This window comes from Elaeis guineensis, chromosome 3, assembly GCF_000442705.2.
Source record: "Elaeis guineensis isolate ETL-2024a chromosome 3, EG11, whole genome shotgun sequence".
NCBI classification, from domain to species: Eukaryota; Viridiplantae; Streptophyta; class Magnoliopsida; order Arecales; family Arecaceae; genus Elaeis; species Elaeis guineensis.
The window spans coordinates 126,867,642-126,888,606 of NC_025995.2; the positions used below are offsets into that span (position 1 = coordinate 126,867,642).

General features: G+C 37.9%; 1 protein-coding gene across 1 annotated transcript; it reads right to left on the minus strand.

Moving 5' to 3' along the window:
* Positions 1-495: 495 nt before the first annotated feature.
* On the minus strand, positions 496-12,409 carry LOC105040242 (probable sodium/metabolite cotransporter BASS2, chloroplastic). Its single transcript, XM_010916675.4, has 13 exons — positions 12,148-12,409; positions 11,894-11,990; positions 11,430-11,553; positions 11,280-11,321; positions 11,024-11,137; positions 10,874-10,936; positions 9,667-9,794; positions 2,542-2,623; positions 2,334-2,385; positions 2,103-2,200; positions 1,626-1,787; positions 1,307-1,396; positions 496-939 (listed from the first exon to the last, which is right to left on the minus strand). The coding sequence occupies exons 1-13, from the start codon at positions 12,266-12,268 to the stop codon at positions 862-864; spliced, it is 1,251 nt and encodes a 416-aa protein (XP_010914977.2). The 5' UTR covers positions 12,269-12,409; the 3' UTR covers positions 496-861.
* Between the last annotated feature and the right edge of the window lie 8,556 nt (positions 12,410-20,965).

The following is a 20,965-nucleotide window of genomic DNA, read 5'->3' on the forward strand; positions in this document are numbered from 1 at the left end:
CATGGTGAAAGGAGATGGCAGATTCTTTGAAAACCAAGTTACAGAATTTCCCAAAACTTGATTATACGAAAGATGTTGGAAGGCCAACAAAAATCTTAGCAGGATTTTCTTTCCACCATGGAGATTGGTGTAATTTGTAGAGTGTTGTGTTGTTCATCAGGTGCTGCATCAATGCCATGCCAAACAGGGAATGAAGGTAGTGGATATAGAATTGCAGCATAGCTATTTCAACTGGAAATATGTAGATCACTAAGATCAAATGGGTTCATATTTCTCCAATCCAAGAATTTTATCGTGGCATGTACCCCTAAAACCAAATCATGTGCTGGTTGCACTGTCGCCAACTGAATTTAGATTCAAATTTCAAACTCTTATTATTTGGATAGGATGATTGGATTTCATGTCAGCAATCAGAGTTTGCAGCGGAGCAGCCATTGTAGGCATATTAAGCTAACTGCATAACATATAAGACATTTACCATACAACTATCTTACATATCTAAATAATATCATCACATTTCACACAAAAAAAATAGTAATATCTTAACATTTACCCCCTGATTTATTCCCACAAACAGATCGAAGACAACGCCATTTTAAGTTTCCATTGCTCTCAGGACTGATCACGGAGTTTATACTTTGAACTTACAGTCCGTTGAATAACTTTCGGAATAAAATACATGACCACTAACTAAGGATTCAAATGATCAGACTTTTACATAGGCTAGCTGCAAAAACTCCCCACAAGAAGAAACCGTGCAGCACTAAATAACATTACCTTCCAATGCTACAAAAGCTAACTAAACCACTCAATGGATAACTTTCAAATAAGAATGAGAGAATAATGTCAGATTCCTTGGTTTTACTCTTTGAAGTCATCCTTGTCGTCGAGCGGAATGGACCTGTTCCTCCAAAAGACGGCAAGAGCGCTCCCACCGAGCTGTCAAAAAGAAAAAGATGTTGTAATTCTGATTTTTGAGATTTTATGGAAGCATTTCATATAGTCTCTTTGGGAACTGGCCATATCAAATGTTGTAAACAACTCATCAGCCAAAAAATTTCATGGAAAAAAATTTCCACTTAAAACAGATTTTTATCTACATGCAGAAAAAGAACCCATGAGATGGGCGGTTGTGAAACTTCCAATATTAGTTTCATTTTTCAGGCAAGACAAATCTGAAATGCAGGATGACAGTAAAACTCAATGTTATTATCAGCAGCATTTTTTTAGTGAAAATCTTCACAGACAAGATTAAGAGCATGAAAAGATACCATGAGAGGATGAGTTGAAAAGTAGAAAGCCATACCGCCATGCAGACAACACTGACAGCTGAAGGAACAGCAACAAGCGGATTTGTGAAATGCTTCTGGGCAAGTAGAAACCCAAGTGCTGAACTCTGTAGAAAACAGATGAAGCTACTCAGAGTACTGATTTGGAAATCCTACCATAAGAAAAGCATCAAGAAAGCTCATGGCCATTTTGCCTTTATAAGCAGATTGTAGTAATTCACATGATTATTTAAGTTTTCCAATAAAATCTAGAATTGGTTCAAGGCAATAGTCAACTTTTTCCTTCTGCCTAATTCATAAGATTCATTACCTTGAAATTAGAATTTAAAAGTATACCTGCATCCCACACTCTATTGAGATGGTACGAGAAGTGGATTCACCAAATGATGATAATCTTGCAAACCAATAGCCAAGAGCAAATGCAGCAGCATGTAGAAGAGCTACAGGAATTATAAGCTGTGCCCCTTGAGCCTTCAGGACCTCAGAAACTTGCCCAATCTTTTCAATAAGTCAAGAAAAAAAAAATCTGTTACTTTTCTATAAGAACACCAGTATGAGATGTTGTTACTTCAACAAATTAAAAAGTTCACAGATTTAGTTGGAATGACTGAGTAAAATCAGTTCTCTAATCCCCAGAATAAAATTCACAAACCAAGTCCTTTTCATTATTGTTTTGTATATATAGAAATAGCAAAATCTTCAATTACTAGGGTAGCTTCACTTGATAATATGGAGATCAAGTTTAATGAATTATTCAGCATCATTTCGGCTAACAAAGAACTTAAAACTTACTGCACAGTTTTGTACACTTACAGGGCTTGCACAAAGCAGTGTGGTAAGGATAACTCCAATCAATGGTGTGAGAGTGATCATTCGCTCAGTGAATTTTGGGAAATACTCATGTGACAAAACTGGCAAGAGCAACCAATTTAAGTGAAACACAAAAACCTGGATAAATCTTCAAGATGAGCTATCTCATTCAATGAAAACTTACTATGGATGTTAAGCACAGCATTCAAAAAAAAAAAAAAATCTTCCAGTTACCTCCAACAATAGTTGGCACCAAGACCACCTGAAAAGTGCTGATGGCTAAGCCCTGAAGCAAAGGGAAAAATGAATTTGCCTCAAGAACATGTGGAAGCACTAGCTCAAAATCAAACGGGTAGCATTCTCCAGGTGAAGGCTCTTCATGATCTAAATATCTAACCGAATTTATTTTTATGCATTTACCAAGAAATTAGCAAGTTCTTACCGCCGCATCAACAGGAACAAGCTGACCAGCGAGGAGCTTTGTGAGGAGTGGTGTCATGACTATAGCACCGATTGTTGAACAACTAAAATATTTCATAGTGAAGTGTCTTAGAAATTGAAGAAAACAAACATTCTTGTTCAGATAAAATCAAGAAAACCAAAAGAAAATACAAAATTAGCATGAATATAGTCAAACCATTACTATATCTTGTAGATAATGCCAATAGAATAATGACATGTTTGTGGAACAACATATTCACTAACTTCAAGTCCAAGTTTACAAGGTCAAAATGAATCAACAACTATGGATCTACTGAATTTTCCAGGGTCGTGTTTACGGTTTGTTAAGAATAAAATATAGAATCATGGTGAATATCATAATGAGTTGTTAAGATCATGACTACTATGGTAAACATGACCTCAAAGATTCCAAGATCAGAATATCATGGCTATTATGGTCAGAATTCATGCTTATTCTCAAGGATTCCAAAATCAGAAGATCATGACTATTATGGTCAATATCATAGCTATTATGGTCCTAAATATCGTGGCTATTGTGGTAGTGATTACTATAGAGATTCCAGGATCAAATTTACGATACTTGTTTGATTATTAGACACAATTGTATAGCTTCCATATATATTTGGATACAATTGTAAAGCTACCATAGTAGCTATTCCCTTTTAGTCTATTTAAAGAGTTGTATTCATGAAGATAAAGATGAGAAATACAAAAATATCTTTTCCATTAACATGGTATCAAAGCCAAAACCCTAACCAAAGCAAGCAGCCACCCCCCTTTCTCTGTCCAGCCGCCATCTTCTTTCCACCTCCCATCATCTCCTAACCCTTTCCACCTCCCATCATCTCCTAACCCTTTCAGCCCTGCCAACCTAGATCTACCCCAAAATCAGATCTGCAGATCTGCCATACCGCCATCCAGATCATCCTTTTATAGTCTACTATTTGTGTATCTATGTGTTTACTGATTTCTGCCTTTCAGTGCAGATTTCTTGCAATGATTGTGGAGTTTGTTTTGATGGGATGTAGGTTGTGTGATAATAACCTATGGATTAGAAGTCTCTAATAGGGATGATTGGGCTGATCTCAGGTTATTTGTGTAGCATGATGCGAGTTGTGGAGGTGTGAGGGTGTAGTTTGTTGTGGTATTGTTTAGTGAAGTGTTTGAGTAATGGCGTCAGGAGAGGGTCCTAAGAGTGTTGAAGTGGTGTCCTCACACCACAAATTAATTGATATGATGCTAGCTGGTGATGGATCCAATTTTGTGGAATGGCTTTTCTTGTTAGGATCAATGTTGGAGGACTTGGCAAGGAAGAACATCTTACTGAGTTATGTCCTGAGGGAGAAAGGAAAGCTAAACTATGGTTGGCTGAAGATAAGAGACTATTTTCTGAGATTGTCGATTGCATTGATAGAAAGATGGCTCTCTCAATGCAGCATGTTACTACGGTGAAAGAGTTATGGGAGTTATTACATCAGTATTTTTCTGGAACTAGAAATATGAGAAGGTTACATAGTTTGGCTCAAGAGTGAGTCATCCAAGTCAGAATGGGCGAAGTATCATGGAGTATTACTATGAGTATAAACGAGCCACAGAAGATTTTTGTACGGCAATGCCGATCTCCACTGATGTAGCTATGATGAAGGAGCAGTGTGAGACTATTTGTATTTGGTTGGTTGTCTGGATTGGATACAGAGTATGAGGTGATTCGATCACAGTTGTTAGCCAAAAGGATGTGGATTCCTTTTCGATATTGTCACTACTGTACTCAGTGAGTCGGAGAGTACCTTCAGTACTAAGGACATGTCTGGTGGATCTGCCCTTATATCTCAGAATAATGGTGGTGGTGGATATAGAGGAGGGAGAGAAGGACGTGGTGGTAGAGAGGACATGGAGGTAGAGGATATGGTGGTCGTGGGAGTCAGAGGGTGTGCTATAACTATGGAAACCAGGATATTTTCGTATCAGTGTCCTAAACCTCCACAGGCACAGCAGATGCAGCCTCAGTATCAGACATCCAGATTTGCTCATGCTGTATTACATCCAATTGATTCAGTTACTCATCATCAGAGGTCGCACCGTAGTCATGTCTGATGTGGAGTTTGCAAGGTACACCAATTTCAGCAGTCTCAGCCGTCGACATCCTCCTCTAAAGCTACTCTAGTCAAGACAGTAATCCTGTTGCCTACCTTTCATCTCATCTCGATACTGGATCATTGACTCAGGTGCCACCGACCACATGACAGGTGATCAAGGTATCTTATCCCATATAAACCATCTGATGAGTGCTTTAATGTAACACTAGCAGATGGATTACTACCAAAGTCTTAGCTAGTGGAGATATATCCATTACCTCTTCGCTACCCTTGTCTTCTGTATTATATCTTCCTAAATTTTTTTTAACTTGATGTCTGTTAGTCAAATCACTAAAGTCTTAAATTGTTGTGTTATATTTTTTTCTGACTACTGTTTGTTTCAAGATCTGTCGACTCGAAAGATCCTGGTAAGGAAAGCGAGTCAAATGGGCTGTATCTACTGGATGAGGTTGCTACTACTATCCCATCTGGTATGGCATCTACTGTCAGGTCTGACATCTCTCCATTCCAACTTCATTGTAGTTTGGTCATCCATCCCTAGAATCTTGAAGAAAATATGTCCTGAGTTAAGTTCATAACTAGTTTGTCTTGTGAGTCGTCTAAGTTTGCGAAACACCATCGGATGTCATATCCTCCAAGAGTGGATAAACGAGCCTTGTTTCTTTTGATCTTATTCACTCTGATATCTGGGGTCCATATTCTATTACTTTCAAGTCTGCTTTCGATATTTTATAACTTTTATTGATGATTATTCAAGAAGTACTTGGTTATATCTAATGAAATCTCGATCTGAGTTGTTTTATACTTTCTCTGCTTTTTGTTCTGAGGTTGTACTCAATATAATTATAATATTCATATTCTTCGTAGTGATAATGTCAAGAATATTTTTCTGATCAATTTAACACTATATGACACAGAATGGTATTATCCATGAAACGTATGTATTGTTATCCCTCAACAAAATGAAATAGCTGAGAGGAAGAACCGTCATCTTATGAAATTGCTAGAGCCTTAATGTTTCAAATGAGAGTATCTAAAATTTTTGGGCAGATGCGGTTCATACTGCTGCATTTTTATAAATCGCATGCCGTCCTCTGTTCTTAATGGTCGTGCACCTTATACAGTTTTATTCTCCACTCGATCATTGTTTTCATTCCTCCAAAGATATTTGGCTGCACTTGTTTTGTACAGGATATGAGATCTCAGGTTAGTAAGTTGGACCCTCGATCACTAAAGTGTGCCTTTCTTGGATACTCTCGTACACAAAAAGAGTACCGATGTTATTTTCTCGTGCTAGGTCGATACCTTGTATCTCGAGATGTCACCTTTTTTGAATCGAGTCCTTTCTTTGCTAGTCCCTCTCCTTCTACTTCTGAGATGGATTCTATGAAGGACTTTTTGATCTACACGGTCAATTATTTCACTCCTACAGCTTCATCTGATCCATCTCGTCCTCCCATTACTTATGTCTACACCCGCTGTGATAAATCTCCCGAGTAAGTTGTTGCAGGTCCTTAACCAGCAGATCCACCAGTGATATCTCAACCCTACCGACTTCCGCATCGTCTGATTTTAATCTTGATCTACCTATTGCTTTCAGAAAAGGTAAACGCAATTGTACCCATCCTATTTCATCTTTTGTTTTCTATAACCATTTATCACAATCAACCCACTCTTTGTTACCTCTCTTGATTCTATGACTATTCCTAAGACATTAGATGAGGCATTGTCACACAATGGCTGGAGGACAGCTATGGAGGAAGAAATGTCGGCTCTTGAGGCTAATGGCACTTGAGACTGGTTTCTCTCTCATCAGGTAAGCATATTATTGGGTGTAAGTGGGTATATGTGGTGAAGATGAAAGCCGATGATTCTGTTGATAGATTGAAAGTCGTTTGGTAGCTAAGGGGTATGTCCAGACTTATAATGTAGATTATACTGATACTTTCTCTCCTGTGGCTAAGATGACATCTATTTGTATAATTATTTTCTTAGCTGCTACTTATTGTTGGCCCTTGTATTAGTTAGATGTCGAGAATGCATTTCTTCATGGTGATTTGCAGGAAGAAGTGTATATGGAGCAACCCCAGGGTTTGTTGCTCAGGGGGAGTATGTAAGGTGTGCAAATTAAAAAAAAAATTATATGGATTGAAGCAGTCTTCCAGAGCTTGGTTTGGCAGGTTCAGTGATGTAGTGATAGAATTTGGCATGAAGAGGAGTTCATGTGATCATACTATGTTTTTCAAACATACTGACAGTGGTTGTATTTTGTTGATTGTGTATGTTGATGATATTGTGATTACAGGAAGCACGCACAGGATATTTCTTCACTAAAAGAGTTTCTTCAGACAAGTTTTCAAACAAAAGATTTGAGATAACTGAAATACTTCCTTCGGATTGAACTAGCTTACTCAAAGAAAGGTATATTTTTTTCTCAAAGAAAGTAAGTTTTAGATCTTTTGATAGATACTGATCTACTTAAGCAAAGCCTTGCGAAACTCCTATGGATCCAAATGTCAAACTTGTAGTAGATGAGGGGGAGATGTTTACTGAACCAGAGAAATATAAAAGATTGTTGGAAAACTCAACTATCTCACAATCACTCGATCAGACATTGCATTTTCTGTGAGTGTATTGAGTCAGTTCATGACAGCACCCACTACTGTATATTGGGATGCCTTAATCCGTATAGTGAGATACTTGAAAGGAACCCAAAAATGGTATTGCGTATGAAAATTATGGTGGTATACAGATTGAGGGTTCACTGATGCTGATTAGACAGGTTCGCCTAATGATAGGAAGTCGACAACAGGATACTGTATTTATGGGAGAAATTTAATATCTTGAAAGAGTAAAAAGCAAAATATAATCTCTCGATTAAGTACAGAATCAGAATACCGCCCATGGCACAGACAACATGTGAATTGATGTGGATTCGACATCTTCTAGAAGAAATTGGTCATATAGATTCTTCTCCTATGAAGTTGTGGTGTGATAATCAAGCAACTATGTATATTGTATCGAATCCAGTATTTCATGAAAGGACGAAGCACATCGAAGTTGATTGTCACTTTGTGAGGGAGAAAATTCAGCAAAAGCTCATTTCCACTAGTTACATATACTCAGAGGATCAATTGGCCGATTTGTTTATAAAGTCTTACCCGGACAGGATTGATTATATTTGTGACAAGCTGGGCATGATTAATATCTATGCTCCAGCTTAAGGAGTGTTAAGAATAAAACATAGAATCATGGTGAATATCATAATGAGTTGTTAAGATCATGACTACTATGGTAAGTATGACCTCAAAGATTTCAAGATCAAAATATCATGGCTATTATGGTCAGAATATCATGGTTATTCTCAAGGATTCCAAGATCAGAAGATCATGACTATTATGGTCAGAATATCATAACTATTACGGTCTAAATATCATACTATTATGGTAGTGATTACTATAGAGATTCCAGGGTCAAATTTACCATACTTGTTTGATTATTAGACACAATTGTATAGCTTCCATATGTGTTTGGATACAATTGTAAAGCTATCATAGTAGCTATTCCCTTTTAGTCTATTTAAAGAGTTGTATTCATGAAGATGAAGATGAGAAATAAAAAAATTATCTTTTCCATTAACATGGTTCAAAAGGACTGACCATGGACCAGTCAGGCCCAGTCCAGGTCTATCTGTGGCGAACCCAATATAAATGTACCCAGGCACTACATGCACGAACCTCAGCATAACACTCTGATTAATGCCCTAATGACCATGCTCAAGCCTGAACTCAACTCAGGCCACACCTACAGGATTTATTGGATTATATAGATTGTTAACCATACATGTACAAGCCAAAAGCTGTGGTCCCATATAAGGTTGTTTTTTCTGAAGATCTTCAGTTCATTGCAACTATATAATCAATATATCAGTTGGAACATCCTCCTTTCTTAACTACATGTATCAATGAAGGTGTTGGAGCTCCTGAACATCTGAAAATGTACATGGCATGATGCTGAGGGTCAACCCGCATAATAATGAATTCTACTAGTCCCCTGCAAGGTCAAACTACTAAAAGATACAAGTTTCAAATGCCAATAACATGAATCCCCAAGAATTCTATTTGGGAGAATTTCTCACATCATCTCCTTTTGTTTTTCCTCTTAAACTTCCGTAACAGCTGTAGCAAATGATATTTGGGAAAGTAAAGATGCCAAAACAGTATTCTAGAAGAAAGAAGACATGCCGCCAAGCATCATTCAGCAAACTTGGGCATTCTCCAGTTCCATTAGCATCCACACAATGTTAATTGTTGAAAAGGAAGTTCTATATGTTAAAGGTATTAAGAGGCAATTCCAATTAGATCCTCAAGAATAAGGTTTTTCTTATTGTCTTTCAGAATTTAAAATATATTTACATGCCTTCCCTTGCTCCACCTCCATCAATAATAAACAACAGAACCATCACTATATGTTTTCATATATCATCAGAAATATTATAAGGTAAAGCCTGATCGCAATTTAAGCACATATTTTCCTTTTCCCTTTTTTAAAGTGAAAGGGAAGGGAAGGAAACCACATTATAATCATCCAGGTCCAAACTTTTGGGAATGCACCATCCAAGAATCGAATCTAGAACAACTGATTGCTATACTAAAGTGTATGACCATTAAGTAGAGCTCCAATGCTATTTGCTTCATCACCAATGTAATCAAAAAATTACAAGGCAAAACATCCGACATCATAAAAATTATCATTCATTTTCTTATTTTCAGATTAGATATCCAATGACAAAGTCATATATGTAAATAAAATGCAAACAAACAGAAAAATGCTTAACAAAATTTACATAAATAAAGTTACTTCTTAGAGACACATTTAATGCAAACTTTGTAAGAACAAAAACAATGGATCCCTTTCTTTAAAAGAATTTAGCATCTTGATATATACAACAACATACACAAACAATAAACTATCATTTATGAATATGAGGATGAAAGAATAAAGCTTACGTTGTCATGAGAACTGAAAGTGCGACATTTCCTTTGGATATGTAAGTTGCAACATTAGAAGCCTGGCCTCCAGGGCAGCATGATACCAAAATAAGCCCAGTTGCCAGAGGAGCCGACAATTTTAAGGTCTGCAAATCAGATATGAGATTCATTATAAGAACAATAAGAGAAAGAAAGACAACTAAAAAAATTAAATGAGTTGACTGCCATTTTCATCAGTGTTTGATAGCCGTTAGAAAACCAGAGTAACTCAGGTCGAAGTCACCATTGAGCATAAATGTTTGTAATATTGCTGAAGTCCAGACCACTGAAGGTCAGACTCCGTGATCCCTGAAATATCTCAATTGAACATCATGGAGTTTTACAATTGATAGTGTTCAAGCAACATTTCATGATACAACACAGAGAGGCGGTTCCTGACAACTGGTCGTCCGATCAGAGTTTTTGAGGGTTCTATAGGCTCATGTCAGTGCTACTCAACTGAGCAGCATCTATTGCATGGTCTGCTGTACTGCCCCCGTAGCTACACGAAACTGCTTGGTATGGGGCATAGCGTACTATACCAGTTTCATACCGGCATGCTATCTCGCATTGTACTGATACTATGTATATTATCTCGTACCATACCGAGCCGTGTACCAACATTATAATAAGATGACAGCATTATATGGGGTTTGGTACCGAGACAGCGAATCTTGATCAATTGAACTCTACCTACTATCTGACTGATCTAGGATTTTAAAGGCATGGCAAACACTTAGATAAAAAGCTTTTAAATGATTCAAATGACAGTCTCGTTGGTTGCAACTTAATTATAGTTGTCCAACTTGGATTATTGCAGCTTGGTAAATGGGTTGACAAGCGTAGGTGGAAGGATGGGAATGAAAAATAAATTTAGAAGCAACATTTTTAGTAGAGTAGGGAATGGAATGGGAGTAAATCAGTAAACAATCTCACTTTAGCAAAACATTTGGTACCAAATATAACTGATCATTGACTGTAAAATGAGAAGATTGTTGATACTTAGAATAGGGATTCACTCTAGACCAAAAGGAGAATATTTAAAAACCAGAACAAAGGATGGAATTTGGTTAGGAATTATACAATTTCGATCAATAAGATTTCTGAAACTAAGCAACTGAATTCCTAAATTTAGGAGACTGTAACCAACAAAAAGGGGTAGATTAACTCAGATAATATAGCATACCATTGCAATAAAGAACCCTAACATGGGTTTGATTAAATACTGTGCAAGAAATCCTATGCCAACCTGTTTAAGCCAAAAAGAATCACGTCAATCACCCAAAAAGTGCTAAAAAGTAATCGATCCAAGATCTTAACAGGAGTAGAATCTTACTGTCCATGGGTTACGCATACATCTCTTGAAATCCTCAAATGTCAAAGTCAGACCCATTGACAGCATGAGGAAGCCCAAGCCAACTGTGAAAAGATCGGTCTCCAACCAAGTAACCTAAGGGTCGATCGAAATAGTTGAGTAGTGAGGAAACGTATATCTTGAATGTAAAATGGTGCAAACCTCTTCCATCCAAAACGCCACAACTTACAAAGGTGAAAGTAATTAGATTATTAAATTCAAGAAAAACAACAATTACCGCAGCTGGCTTGTATATGCCAATTACTGTGCCTATAATGACCTGCCATAACAAACAAGCTAATATATAAAAGCCCACCACACCTTATCATTTATCTTAAAATTCACTGGAATATGCAAGAGAAGAGGAGAATGATCCAGAGTGGCTCACCCAGACGGGGAATAGAGTAGTGAGCAATTCAACAATCCTCTCATATTTGCTCATTCCACTAGAAGCACTATTTGGAACGTCTCCAGAAATATTTGTTTCAGCTTTACACAAGACTTCTCGAGTCCTGATAAATTAATAGCCAAGCAAAAGGAGCAAAATCAGTAACTTCACACTCCTTTCGTATAACCAGCAATGTTGTTTGTTGATGGTAACAGGATTAAGATAACATATGATGCGGTCAAAAATCGAACTTTTCACCGATGGATCAAATTACAAATTAAAAAAAAAAAAAGGAAAGTTCCTTAACAAAAATAAACCTATCCTTAAGAGAATGCCATCAAACAAGCAACTATTTAGATAGCTAACGAAAGACCACCCTTTAGACATATTATCCATACAAATAAACACATAAGTAACCAATCTAAAAATGCGAATTTGAATCAACCATCTGAGTTTTCCCATACCTTGAAGCTGGGACGATCGACAGAGGCTTCATCGAGCAAGCAACGGCAGCACTCCAACCTCTTCCTTCGCTCGATACCGGAAGCACACTTCCCAGAACTACATTTTTTTTGGCCATCCAAACAATAAATTTGAAAGCGGCGAACATAACCCGAATAGAAGGCGGACAATAAAGGAAAACACAGAGAGAAAACTCTCAACACACTGAAAAAAGATGCGAACAAATCAGTAGAAAACAATAGAGAGAAGCACATACTCGGAGAGGGTTGAAGGCCTCTGGTAACGGAGCAGGAGTTGTGCTTGTAGAGGCCATGGCAGGCCTGAAATCTGGAGTCCCTGCGAATAAATATGGACATAGAAGACATCGAGGAAGCCATCGGAAGAGCCCAACGAATGGAGGAGGCGAGGAGAAAGAGGATTAGCGCCTTCGAACTTCTTTCTCTCACGAGAAGATTGAGAAAGCGGGCAAAGAGCTCATTGATGGCAACCGGTGACACAGAGAAGGGGGAGCGGGGAAGAGAGTCGCAAACCGATCATAATAATAATGGTCTAATGGATATGGGCTTGGGGTTTATGGGTGCGGGTTGTATCTTTAGCACGAAAGAATGATTCACCTTTTTTTCGCGACATGCACCGTTGGCGCTGCGCGATCTGTGAAGCCAGATGAAAGAGAGAGTTCGGAGTGCTATGAGAGCTGTGCGAGGCATGATCCAACGGCTGATGTCGCTAAGATAGATCAATCATTCTTTCGCGCAAAGTTACAACCAGAACCCGGGGCTGAGAGGGGAGGCTGAGGTCCACTGCCTAGTGGAAACCAGAACTTCAGCTGGGAAAGGTAGGGTGCATGGCATGCTTCTAGATTCGTGATATCTCACACAGCTCATGAAGCCCACCGTGCATCGATTATTCCTCCGTTGGAGTAAGTTTGTTTCGACCAGGTAGCGAGCTTGATCCAAAGCGGAGCGGATGGGGATGAGCCGATGCTGGGAGATTCCAACTGCCTAGAGGGTGCGGGTGATGTGGATCGTTGAAACCGAGAGAGCCACGCGGTTTGTTCCAGGTTGGGCCCCACGGGGCCTGGAGGGAGGAGCCAAGATTCGGGGGCCGCGTGGAATTTGGGTGTCTTTTGTTTTGTCTTTCTAAAAAAATTTCCTCGGGGGTTGACACTGGGACTGTAAAAGAGTTGTGTTATTCTATTACAAGATAGAACAGCTTGTTCTAGGAATCGCCGTTTGACACATCAATAGTGAGATTATTTTCGGCTTTTATTTTTTTTATTTATTTTTATGAATTGCTACGTGTCAAGAACCATGAATAGCGAGATTGCTGTTTCTGGGATATCGAAATGGGATTATTTTTGGCTTTTAAATAGCCAAGGCTGTAAATTATAAATTTATAATATCATAACTCATAACAGCCGTTGGAATGGTTTAGCAGGCAATTGGGCTATATATATATATATATATATATTGGTAGTACATGGGTTCCAGAGCACAAGAACAAAGAGAATACAAGCCCAAGAAGAACCAACCCCAACCCCAAAATCTATTACAGCCCTTTACAAAGACACAAAAAATTCCCAAATCTTTGCCATAACACAAGCTTATCACCTGAGAAACTAAGACCTGTTCGTCCACTGCTCCTCATAAAAATATTATAGTTCAGCCAGATCAAGCAAACTAAACTCCTAGGCAATTGGGCTATATGCTGACATAACGAATACTAGAATCGCAGTCGTCACGTGGCTATTGTTGCACTATAACTGGTGCTGTTCCGCTGGTTTTACCTCCCCATTGGGTAAAATGATCAGTAAAATTGACTGAAAAAAGGTTGAAGTAATTATTCAAAATATAACAATCCATTGCCTAAGAACTCTTATTGAATTCAACCCGTCTTCGTGGCATGTGGTTTGATTGGTCAAAGCCATGCCGAGGATACAAGACCGACATCCCCTCTCCACCCATTAAAACTTGTGAGAATTATTAGTCTGATGCCACTATGTTAAAGGTGGCTAAAATGTAGTTCAAGGGTCTGAAGCTTCGGATTAGATTTACTACAAAAAATAAAAAAAGAAGAGAGCAGAAGACGATTAATACAGCATAATTTGCCTTTTTCTTTCTCAGATTTCTCTTGCTCATTCACCTGATACCTTATCTCATGGCCTTATATACTTTTTAGATGAAAGCATGACTTTATATACTTATACGTAATTTTTGACATACTGCTTATATAACTGCTTTCCAATACCCACAAGATGTCACTTAGCATACTAAAAGACAAGTCATAGATACTCCTTATACTTCATTAAATACCACTAATTATGCAACCCTATATTTATCATGACTTTTGAATATCATATCTGACTAGTGGATTCTCTTTTTTTTCTGATAAGACGGATCAAATCAAATCTTTCAAGTGTAGAGCAACCCTTCTGCAATCAGTTATTTGTTCTATTCCCCTCTACACCATGCATTCAGTCTACTTACCTATCTCTCTTATCAATGCTATGGAAAAAGAGTTCCGTGCCTTCTCATGGGGTCATTCTTCTACCCAATGGGATCTTCACACGCTTCCGTGGACTAAAATCTGCAAGACAAAAAATTATGGTGGTCTTGGCCTCTAGACTTTAAGAAATAAGCAGCTGGCTTTGATGGGAAAAACTTGCTATAAACCTCATCCTTATCCCCCCCTTCGCTTTGGGCTCAACTGGTTCAAGCCAAATATAATTTCAAAGGCACTTGGACAGAATATCATAAACCTCATAAATGTTCAGAATAAAATCAGTAGAGTTGGTTCTCAGTTTCAGAATTTTCTTATTTGGATGATTGGCACTGGTACTTCCATTAATGCCTATTATGAGCCTTGGATTTCTATTATCCCATTATCTCGATTGCCCATCTACTTCAATTTAGATATTGATTTCGCTTCTTTTATTGTTACTAACTTTATTACTTCAAATAGACAATGAAATTTACAATTTCTTAGCTTATGTTTTAATGCTGATTTAATGCATGCAATTACCAAGATTCCTGTCCCATTACATCCGTGGCCGAATAAACTCTGTTGGTTGGAAATTAATGCTGCTAATATTTCTGCATCTGATATTTATATCAGCTCTCCTGTTCACTGATCTGGAGTTTCATTCTCCTCAATGTAAGTGGATTTGGAATCTTCCAATTCCTTTGAGGGTCAGATATTTCCTATGAAAGCTCATGTGGAATTGTTTGCCTTATAAATATATTTTAAATTAAAGAGGCATCTTAGTTAATTCTTTAGTTTTTTGTGATTTTGTGCCAATATTGTGGAAGACTTGGAGCATGCTATTGTGAGTTGTTCTTTTGCTAAACAATGTTGGACATACTTGGTCATGAATTCTGAGCTTATTTCCTGGCCCGCATACTTCTTTGTTAGCATTTCTTATATTGTTCATGAATACTCAGATAGAGAACAGGTTTAAAGCAATGATGAGTATCATGGCGTGGCTAATTTGGTGCTCTCGTAATGCTGGGATCTTTCAGTATTACTCCACTGGTCCTTCACAGTTGTTTTGGCAATTCTCTTCTTATGTGTAAGGCATCAATGAAGTTTTCTTTTCTAATCCTCAGTCAAAGATATAGGGCAGCCCTCATGTGTCACAGCACATTCCTTCTTCTAATACTTCAGCTTGACTGTCTTTTTCCTTTGGGGGATTAGTATTGAATTTTGATGCTACTGTTCAAACTTAAGGAGCTGGAGCTGCCTTTATTATTAGCGATGATCATGGTACTCTTTTATTGGCCCGAGATTCTTGCCTCTCCTCTCGTTCTATGCCTTATGCAGAGCTTTTGGTAATTTGGTATGGGTAGACAGCTGCAGTTTAAAAATTTGGGGATAAGAAATTCTATATTTATGGTGACTCTCTAACTGTCATTAGATGGCTAACACACCCATCCTCCTGTAAAATGACTGATCTCCCCATTTTTAAAGATGCTCTGAACACCATAAATATACTACCCAATTGCACTATTTCACACATCTATCATGATCATAATCAAGATGTAGATTGGCTCTCCAAATAAGCTCTTTTAGGCAACTACTTCTTCCCCTTGGGGGATAATTTGCTTTCTCAGTTTATTTTGATTCTGCAACATGATATAATACACTTTGCTGATGTTAGCAATGTTGGTTACATCTCACAATAGCCTTTCAAATTTGCATTATGTCACTTATGCTATTCTTTACATATTCTGGTTCTTTCACTTGGTCTTCAATGTAAGCAACTTAAGAATGCACTCCTTGTTATCTTTTTTAGTTCAACTACATTATCGTTTTGGGCTAATTGGAAATGAGCAAGCAAGATGCGGTATCACAACTTGGTCTCAGGTTATCTTAAATTACCTGATATTATTTATCTGCTACTGGTATCATAATGCTTTACTTAATTTTTGGTCACAAATGAAAGAAGAAATACTGTGTTGCTGTCAGGAGAGATGTATGACCCTACAAGTTTTATGGACTCATTTTGAAACCTGCAATATCACTGTATTACTTGATCCTCTGTTCACTGCTGCTTCCTTGCTGTCTAACAACTACAGTTTTGGACTTCTCTTTAGTTGCAGAGATCTGAAATTACCATATCATGGGGTGTTATTCTCCAACATAACCAATGCTGTATTTACCTATAAAGGCTTAAAAGTTACTTGGTTCTATTTCATAGACCGTTCTTCAGTTCTTCGTTTTTTGAAGCGCAGGGTGATTATGCAAAGGCAACTTCAGCTTCAATTTGTCACTAATGCATTTCGCTTCATGCTGGTTCACATCTATTGCTTCATTGTTCCACCTTGGTATTACATCCAGATTGCAATGCTGTGGTTGCATAATCTTAATCCTATGGCACAGCTGTTTCTGTTTAAATATGTTCTGTTATTGGGGGTCTTTTTATGCTGTTGGTACAAACAAGTGTATTATCATTCTTTGCATAAGATATGGCCACTTATTGTCACTTCAGGATTTTGGGCCTTGCACTCCACCGCTCCCACTTAGTTGACCCTTGCTTTCATGCTACTCATATATTACCCACATAGCTACTTTGTTTGGGTTTTGTACAGAGAATTATGTATTTTACCTGGTTGTCTACTCTTTTGTTTCCTGTATTAATGCTTTTGTGCTAAGGGCTGAGCCTTTTTGTGGTTATTGTTACTTGTGTTGGGGCTCAGTTTATACTTCTGGTCTTGAACTGCAACGGTGAATAAGGTTTTCTCTCTTTATCAAAAAAAAAAAAAAAAATCTTCAAGTGTATATATAATCAAGATAATCAAAAAATAAAATATCTCTAAGATTGTTAGGGATCTCTCACGAATCAGACCAAAGGCATGGTCCAGAATGCTACGCGATAAATACAACTTCTAGTCAGCTGCAGTATTCATCTCTTGAAAGGCATATATGATGGTAAGGATTGCACAATATGCTAGCATGGCCACAATGTCATGTAAAAGGTGGTGACTGGTTTCCCCCCGCATGCTCTTCTGAGGCCAAGTTACCACGGTGGCTGAGTCACCTTCTATGAATAGATGATCGATATGGAGAGTCCGACATGCATAAATAATCTTAGCCCACGCGGCCTGAAGCTCTGTAGTAGGAACGGATGGATCGAAGAGATGACTCTCCTAGTCGCTACAAGTCTGGAGGTGTAATCACGGATCATAAAACCAGCTCCATCACTCCTATTGCTGACACTACAGTCGAAGTTGACTCTAAGGAACCTCGAAGAAAGGGGCTCCCAGATGATGAACACTTCACGGGCTGTTACATAAGCTAGTTGGGAGTCCCAGATCTTCAGGGATTTCAAGGTCATATCAATCACCTCAATAGCCAAAATTAGGGTTCTCTCTAGAATAAATCTCATCGGACATCTGGCCTCAAACATCAAGATATTCTTGGAGAGCCAGATTTACTAAGCAATATAGACTGTCGGAATGCCAATCGATCTCACCGCTCCTGTACTAGTACTTTGCCTGAGTAGCTCTAGGAATTCTAGGGCTAAGGTCTCCTCTTGAGAAGAAAATGTGCGCAGACTCGGCAAGTGCCACACCTGCACCTCTTTCAGATACAGAAAAAAAATATGCTCAATAATTTCTTTCTCTCTACTATAGACTAGATAGACAGCCTGAATGTATGACTAGTAGGTTCTTTAACCATGCCTCATAGAATGGATGACATATGAGAATCATGGTATTGAGCCTGGTGACTAATTGAGGGCCTTGGCACAAATAATCAGGAGGCTTTTGCACGGGGGTTAGGAGCTAAGCTTCAACAACATTATAGATAATCATTGAAAAGTTGAGGAAATGATAATTTTTACCATGCAAGTTTCTTCTTCTTCTTTTTCTCAGCCTCATGATAGTTTATAGAAGGGTTTTGCTACAGTGCTCAAATAGGTATTTTAATCTTTTTATTTTTTATCTGATTTTGATCATTAAATTAAATATGAATCATTCGGATTTCAACGGGATAGAATATTTATTTGTATGGTTGGTACAGTAAAAATTTTAAAGATTAAGATTATTTTATATTATAATTAAATTTTTTTTCAAAAAATCTTCTATTTCTTCGTGAGCCACTAGAGTGGGGTGGAGGGCGGCAGTGGCGGTGTAGAGAAGTTGCGGGTGCTGTGGGGATTGGGTGTGTGTGGTGGTGGGGTGGTGGTGGCATGGAGAAGCTATAGGCCATCACGGGGTGGGGGTGCAGAGAAGCCGCCGACACTGCAGGGGTGGTTTGGCAGGAGTGCAGAGAAGCTGCCGGTCACGAGATGGGGGGAAGCAGAGAAGCTGCCAGAGCGACTGTCGGGTGGGAGGTGCAGAGAAGCTGCCAGGCTTGGGGGCAGGGACTGGAGAAGGGGGGTTGGCCGCAGGCCGTCAGGGGGAGGGGGTGCATGAGAGGGTGGAGAAGCTGTCGGCCGCGAGGGCAAAAGAATGGCTGTGCGCAGGCCGTCGGAGAGGGGGGGCGCGGAGAAGCCACGAGCTGCACCATGAGGAAGGATGGTAGTGCGGGGAGGGGGGAAGAGGATAGAGGAGCTGCAGGTTATGGACAAGCAGGGGGTGTTGCTGGTGGGGGGCGGTGGTGGACGTGGAGAAAGCACAGACGGAGGGAAAAAGAAGAAAAGAAAAGAAAAAAATAATAATAAAATATTATTTTTTAAAAAATAAAATATATAAAAAATAATAATATAAATATTTTAGATATTTTTTATAATAAAATAATATAAAAGAGTATCGTAACAAAATCTTTGATAGGAATATTTGCGTATAGTAATTGCCAGTAACGTCCTTAAGTATCAATATTAGTCCATATTGAGATAGGCCTGTCCTCTTGATTGAAGAGTATTTGATATTTGTAAGGCTAAGGCATAAGTTTAGGGTGGGCACTGATATCTCGATGTCACTTCTGATCTCTTGTGATGGTTTCAAGGATAAATCAAAGCATCAAAACTAAGCTAATGATTGATCTCACGGCATAGCGATTTACATTTCAGCATTGTTTTTTCTTATGCGGTGATTTAATAGCTGAATCCAATGCAATTGGGTTGGTGCTAGCTTTTTTAATAGTTCTGAGTTAAAAGATAGTGTGAGCTATCATTTCATGTGGAATATTTAGCACGTGTCCAAAGAGAATAGTATTTCAAATCGAGGCACAATCGAGGGTGGAGAAAAATTCAAACTCATACTTCACGGTGGTTTTTCGTAGACAATTACTTCACACGACCATCCAAATGACGACTTGGCTTTGTCCTTTTTTTTTTTTTTTTTCTTCCTTCCAAAAAAAAACAAGAAGAACTAGCTTCCAGATTCAACACGTATGGCATCTTGTTGGTGGAAACTCCTTCCATGGACTCTGTGACCAATCTAATTAAATGCATATTTTACCTTTTTTAATTTACTTTTTTAAGGTTTTCACTTTGAGACGGAGAGACGACCACTTCTGCGTGACCAATGGACGTTCACTGTGCAAGTTGAACATGCTGTATCTTGGTTCGGCGCGGACTCCGTGCGTGGACTTAGCGCATGGTTTGCGGCTGGACGGGATCCCGCTAGCGTCAGTCAAAACGGGGGACCGATAAAAAATGCAAGAACTGATATTTAATGGGGGAAAAAAAAAAAAGCGAAAAGGAAGATGATAAATATAAATAGGACCTTCTCTCTTCTTCCGCTGTTATTTGTAGCAAGAAATAAGGTGAGTGATTGTCTATTATTGTCTTGGACGGGAGGTGCCCTTACTACACAAAAAAGAAAAAGAAAAAGAAAAAGAAAAAGAAAGAGCAAAGCACGTTTTTAACCATCAACCTATAATTTATATTATTAATATATAAATATAATTTATTTAACTTATTTATATATATTCATATTATTTAATAAATAATATTAAATATATATATATATAATAACATATTTTATGAGATCAGTATGATTGAATCAAGCTCTATATAAAAATTAATTATTTAAAATTTAGAAATAATTTTTTAAAATCTCATAAATTATGATATTATTTATCGATATATTAATTAAATGACATAATTTTTGTTCAGATGTTTAGTAATATATCATAAAATATATAAATTTATAGCGGTATTTATAATAAAGTACTGTTAATAAAAAATACTTATTGAAAAATAGTGGTATTTTTATCAAAATAGAGCAAAAAAAAAGATTTCAGCAGCATATAATAAGAAATGCCACAAGTAATTTATCATAAAAAATTATTTTTTATTGTAGTGCCTCCTCTTTATTTTTACCATAGGTCCCCGATAAAAAAGGAGTCTAATGGACAGAAGATGCCTTTCTCTTTATTTTTACTATATACTAGTATATAAATAAGAGAAGCCCCATAGTTATAGGAGTGGTCTCTTATCTAGGGTGCTACTGTTGCAGCAAAAGCTCATGACTCGGTACATGAGGTATTATCCATTCTGATCCATGAATCTCAAAGTTTTGTCTTTCAAAAAATGCCTCGTATAGAAAAGATGATCATATCCTATAAAGTCAGAATTTTTTTTGACTCACAATAAATGTGAGACTAATGATGTTCTACCTTTTATGCGC